General features: G+C 35.0%; 1 protein-coding gene across 1 annotated transcript; it reads left to right on the plus strand.

Annotated features, from left to right (window-relative positions):
• Positions 1–350: 350 nt before the first annotated feature.
• LOC141614447 (putative F-box protein At1g32420) lies at positions 351–1523 on the plus strand. Its single transcript, XM_074433191.1, has one exon. The coding sequence runs from the start codon at positions 351–353 to the stop codon at positions 1521–1523; it is 1173 nt and encodes a 390-aa protein (XP_074289292.1).
• Positions 1524–6553: the final 5030 nt, after the last annotated feature.

The raw sequence follows: 6553 nt of genomic DNA on the forward strand, positions 1-6553 counted from the left end.
TTGTTTGCCTTTAATTTTGCCACAAAACCAATGAAAGAGGAGGGGTCAATCATTATATGACAAGTTGACCAAATTAAGTGTGGAGGATCCAATCGCCAGCAAAGGCATTCTTTATATAAAAAGGCAAAAAATTAAATGAGACACCCCAAAAATGGAATAGACAACAAATGACCGGGACGGAGAAAGTGTAAGTTTACTAATTTGAAAACTATTTCAAAATAGTCCGATATCTTTCCAAAATTATGATTTCGAAACCTATACTGCCTTATAAATGTGGATGCACATATGCACATACTACCCATCATTTCTCTTACTCTCTCTTCAATTATAACACACTCTTAGCTACTCAAATGAGGAAGCAAAAGAGAAACAAATTGCCTACAACAAAACTACCACAAGAAATATGTCTTGAGATTCTTGTTAAATTACCAATCAAAGCAATATTAAGATTTCGATGTGTTTCAAAATTGTGGTGCTCACTCATTGATGACCCACATTTCACTTCAACCCACCTTAAAAATCAGCACAAACTTCAAGATGAATCTCGCTTACTAGTGTTAGAGCCACATGAGATGTGTGACCGAAATCAATTGGGTGCGATTCGCCGGAGTGACACATTTAGAAGGATGTCTAAGCATGAATTCGGTATTGATTGGTCTATCCATTACCATGCCACCGGTTACATTAACGGCGTGCTTTGCGTCAAGAAATACATAACAGCAGAAGTGCTACCAGTTCAAATTTTTCTTTGGAATCCTTCGATTAGGAAAGCTTTAGAAATTCCTCTTCCTCGAGCAGCAAAATCAAAAGCAATAATTGATAATATTGATTGCGCCTTTGGTTTTGATCCGATTACAAATGACTACAAGATTGTAGCAAGCTTATATATCCGTGGTGAGCATCATTTCCCTAAATTTGTTGAGATATATACCCTTAGCAAAAACTCATGGAAATTTTTCGAAAAGGAGAAATACCCAATTCTTTGGGACAAATACCGTCCAAAGGCTTACCTTAATGGGCTTATATATTGGATGGGTATTGACTTGCTAGAAAATACTCCAAAAGGTAAGTTTTCTCATCTTGTGTCATTTAATGTGGATAAAGAGGCATTAAACTATATCGATTTGCCGGATTGTGAAATTTTTGATGATCCGGATCATGAACGATTTCCTATCGTTTTGGACCAATCAATTGCCATAATGGATATCTATCCTAAATATACTAGTATTTGGGCAATGAGGGAGAATTCTTGGTTCAAGAGATATACTATTAACTTACAATTGTTTCAAAAGTGTGTATTTCTAAAGAGTGATGGTAACTTGTTGCATCGTGGAGAACAAGGAGGTATGAGTTCATATAACCTTGAAAGTACGGAAGTTAAAGGTATTTCAAAGAGTTACAAAGTTGTCCCTTATTTCACCAGTGCTTACATGGAAAGCCTGGTGTTGCTTAATGGTTTCGATGATAGAAATGTATTCACTTTTCCTAATGGAGAAAAGAATTTTACTTGCAAATTCAAATGACATTCTATTCGTTACTACATCTGGCAAGATGGGAGCGATAATTTGCTTAGAAGTGATCGCCTAAGGTTATAATTATTTATCCCGAAAAATTTGTTTTCTTTGTTTTAATTGCTTCAAATATGAATTTTTGTAGTAGTTTACCCCTAAAATTGTTTCTTTGAGTTTCTTAGTAATAATGTTCTATATATTATCAATTCTACAATTTCTTCTATCATCTTGTTTCACAAATGCTATAAGTAGTACTCCCTCCGCACAACTGTTTTCACCCCATTTATCTAATATATGTGAGAAGTAGTTTATTAAAATGGGATCAAAATGGTTGTGCAGAGGGAGGATTTCATTTGTTCCATTAAATTGCATACATCTTCCGAAATATGCGAAGGGATTTACGAGAATGTATATAATTCAATGGAATAGAGAAAATATATATTTCACTCAGATAACTGTCATATTATTTGATGGAAATACACAATCTATTTTTTGAGTTTATGATATTCATTATCCTTAAAAAAGGTAGATATCATCATTTATTATTTTAATTCCTAACGTATGAATTTAAAGTATTTTTATAAATGATATTATATGCTAAATAATTTATCTTGATATAGTACGTATACGTTGACATTTTGTTAATGAGGAAAAAAATTCATTAGTAGTGTAACATCCCCTTCTTACCCGACCAAGGTAATCGGGAGATGTTACCATCTCGGTTTTTCGAGGCAGTGAAATCGGAATTTTAATTGAGAAACATTTATATGAATAACATGTTTAGTGGATTACATAACGAATAAATGAATAACAAGTGTGACCTATACTTTATACAACTCCACTACCAATACAAACTATATCGTCTACCATCTAGCTATGCAACTCCACTCCAAGTGTATGTAGCTCGTCCCGTCTCCCGCGAAGTACCAAAACCAAACTTGTACTCAAACTGCTCCCCATATGATCGGATATATCATATGGATCAACACAGGCTACCCGAAAATAGGTGACAATTACACACAATCAACACACGCCAGTGATAAGGTTATTTTCAATCGTTGGCCTATCAAAATAAATCTTATTCTCAACTAACTAATAGCTAGCAGTAGAAAAGGTCGAATCCACAGGGAGGCGGTAATTAACTATTTCCTAATATTTAAGTTCGTCTTAAAGGTAACCGATTTCTTAAAAATTTAGTTTGTTTAACTATAACTAGTTACGATGAATTAAAAGGTAAATTCAGATATATTAAAAGAGTTTAGGGATTCAAGTTCACTTAGGTAGTCATCCGGGGGTTAGATTTAATTCATTAACAGGGCTAATTACGTTGTTTAAGGTTATATGATCGGTCGATTCAATATTCCCTTTAGATCTAATTTAACATGCGGTCGCTATCATTAAATCAGTCTATTCATTTATTGCAGCCTATATTGATTCTAACCCGGTCGGTTAAAATCTCAATTTGCTAAACTAAGTAATTAACCCTGACCATTAATTAACTAACAAGATTCAAGCAATAAACTAAACAACAACGAATAAGCAGATTAACTGTTGATTTTTTTTAATCAAATACCCCTTCTAACATTCTAGATCCCCATTCACCCTAGATAAATAAATTAGCTACGCATACTATAGATAAAAATAACAATAACAATAGTAGAAGGTATGATTAAAGGCAATAACAAGATTGACACGGCTGTCGCAACCGTATCAAAAATAAAACCAACTGGCTCTAACTAATGCAGCAGAGGCAAGTCGGGTATCGTATCCACAAGGAGGCGGTCACTATCTACTTGTTATTCGATCTGGCTACGGTCACAAAATGGGGGTGTTGTGATTTGATTTCTAAACTACCAAACTAAAAACAAAGCAGAAAGAGATAAAACATAATTAAAACAAATAAGAGTGAAAAAGGATGTGATCAAATAGAAAGAGAAATGCTAGGATGTCGGTTCACCATGATATCACACAATTCTGCTAAAGGTAAGATTAGTCGGTCAGATGTGAGAAGGGTAAAAGAAAGGTCCTTTCGGTCCGCTATCCGCCCTAAAATACTACTAACTTAGCTTTCGCCTTCATTAGTGTAGTCTATTGTTCGTAGCAGATCTATTCATTCCAATCTCTCGATCTAGATCTGAATTTAACCGGATTAACTAGTTTAGAAGTGTGCATTCAACTAAACGATTACAATTATATTTCTATAAAACAATTCTTACATGTAAACCTCCTAATCTAATTATAACATCATTGCTTTACTATCATGGCTCCCTTAATCCTAGCATTACAGAAATTAGCTATGCATAATTGTAAATAAAATAAGAACAAAAGCTAGAACAATACTAAGCATGGTGTAAAGATGATGAAAGAGAAATAATACTTTGAATAAAGGAGAGAAAAGAATTACAAAAGTTTGAGATCCGGAAAAGAGAAATAAAGCAATCGTCGAACCAAAGTCTCCGTCACCAGCCCCTAGTGCCGAATGAAAGATGAATTCCTTAAATGACTTAATAATCTCTTATTTATAAGAGATAATTATTATAAGATAAACTAAGATAAAATTAAAAGTTCTCGACTTTAAATATGCTGCGTCAGATTTCATTTGCTCGATCGACCAACTATAAGTTAGTCGATCGAGAGGTATCTTCCCAAAAAGCTCTCGATCGAACAGTAAAGTGCTCAAAAGTGGTCGATAGAATACTTAAGTGCTCGATCGAGTAGATTAGGTGGTGGATCGAGTGGTTAAAGGGGTCGATCGAGTAGATTAACCCCTCGATCGAGCAATGTTCAGCGTGTAATTCCTGCTTCGCGCATTGAACTTCAAACGGCCGCCATTTCTTCGTTACTTGGGCAAATCAGGCGTTTTCGGTTGTGTTAGAAAGTTAAGAGGATAAGCTTTCATCTTCAATTAGAATAACCTGATTATAATTTGTATAACTTGAGATATGGCTCTTCAAAGTAGGCACTAGTAATATGAAGCTCTTCCTTTGCTCGCCTAGCTTCTTTACTTATACACGCATCACAAATTAGTGGTTTCCAATCTCCGACTCAACTCATCTCCTAAATGCATGCATAGGGACATGTTCTAAGCTTGATTCCGCTTCTCTTTCGTTCATTTCTGCAAATAGGACAAGAGAAACCAAAGTAGACTATTCGAGGGACATTCGTAGCTAAACACTACTAAATATGCACAACAATGCGTGCAAATGATGTACAAAAATGCTTATATAAAATGCACGCATCAAACTTCCCCAAACCAAACCTTTGCTTGGCCCCAAGCAAACTATATGGAACTAACTAATGGAACGGAGTAAGAACTCAGAGCTAGCTACAAATCGTCCACCTAAACCAATTTAATGCAATAAATCAACAAAATAGCAACAGTGTCAGATGCAAACGAGTTGTAAGATGTTTATGACAATAGCTGAACCGTCAACCTTGCAACACCTTTGATAATGGACTCTCACGGGTCACTCTTCTCTCATGAAGCAAAGAGTAAGCAATTAAATGTAAGAGAGAAAGAAAAATAGTCGCTCAACTAAACTACGACCCACATAAACATGCATGCAATATAGTATGATAGACAATTCTAGCCACCGTACACATACACTCGAACCAAACAAGGTCTCGTCACAGTCGAGTGCTTACAATAGTATGGAAAGAGAAGGGGCAAAATGTTTTGAGAATGTGGAGGTATAAACTAAGCTAGCTACCTAAATAGAACCAAATGAACCATATCCGCTTCAAACCCATCAAAAATAAGCACAATGCCCTTAATTTGGCATACAAACTCACTAAACCGAATAAAATCAACTTCTCATAAGATATAGAATAAGAATATAGGAGCAAAAACCGTTAACAATCAAAATCTTTCATTCATTTTTTTCGTTTCTTTTGTCTCGGTTTTTTCTGATTTTCTTCATTTTTCAATTCTTTTTTTTTTTCTTTTTTTTTCAACATTCTTTTTTCATCATTTTCCTTCTCCATATTACCAACACCCAATCTTTCAAATACAAACCAAATTCGGCTCAATAACAATATACCACAAAACAATCACTAAACTAGCTTGACAAGGCAGGCAAAATTTGGGATGTAGTTAAGGGTCAAAAGATAAATTTGGCTAAATGTGGAGTTAATGGGTAAGATGGAAGAAAAAGGAATGTAAGCACCTCCCTGCATGTGACACCAACCACTACACCCAATGTATGTAGGCAAAAAGCAATTGAATTTCATATATGTGCAAATTAAGGATACATGTTATGCAAGGAGTAACTACTCACAATCCTACATGATCTGTTCATAAATGACACCAGTCTTAAGGCTCTAAAACTTAGAATTTATAAGTAGGTTGCCAAAATATCAGGTCAAGTCTATTCGTTCAGGTAAATTTTAACATAAACTCGTAGATCATGCAATACGACAATGCTAAAAGATATCAGTTTCTCGCAAGGCTTAAGCAAAGGGACAAACTATAGTGCAATTTCATCATTGAAATATACCGTTCTGACTCAACCTAAATGCAAAAATAAACGTGAATTTTTTTAGTTTTATAGAATTTTACCATTGAATTTTTTTGAATTTTTCAATTTTTGCGAATAAAAGACAATACATACAAAAATAAAACGTGATAACCGAAATGCAATAAAAACAATATGTAGACACAGATATGGATGCATATACCCTCCCCAAACCAAACCGTACAATGTCAGCAACAAGGGAGGTCGCTGACAGCTTCATAGCAACAAACTCGATCGAGTGGCTGTCTATGCACGAATACTTAGGCTCCAATTGAGGCACCCGCAAACAAGCAATAAACGCCCATAGGACTGACGAAACAAGTCTAACCGTTCCAGTATAAGTCTAAAAACCAAAATTACATGTCCAACAAAAACTTAAATGTTTGAAAATCAACTAAAATAAAAGTTTTAAAAACTCCGGGTTGCCTCCCGGTCAGCGCTAGTTTCACACAGGTCCTAGCTCGACCTTCTTTTCTTCATCTTCAAAAGTAGCTAATTTGCCCACAACAAGGCTTTTGACTGAATGAA

The sequence above is a fragment of the Silene latifolia genome, chromosome 11 (genome assembly GCF_048544455.1).
Source record: "Silene latifolia isolate original U9 population chromosome 11, ASM4854445v1, whole genome shotgun sequence".
In the NCBI taxonomy this organism is placed as follows: domain Eukaryota; kingdom Viridiplantae; phylum Streptophyta; class Magnoliopsida; order Caryophyllales; family Caryophyllaceae; genus Silene; species Silene latifolia.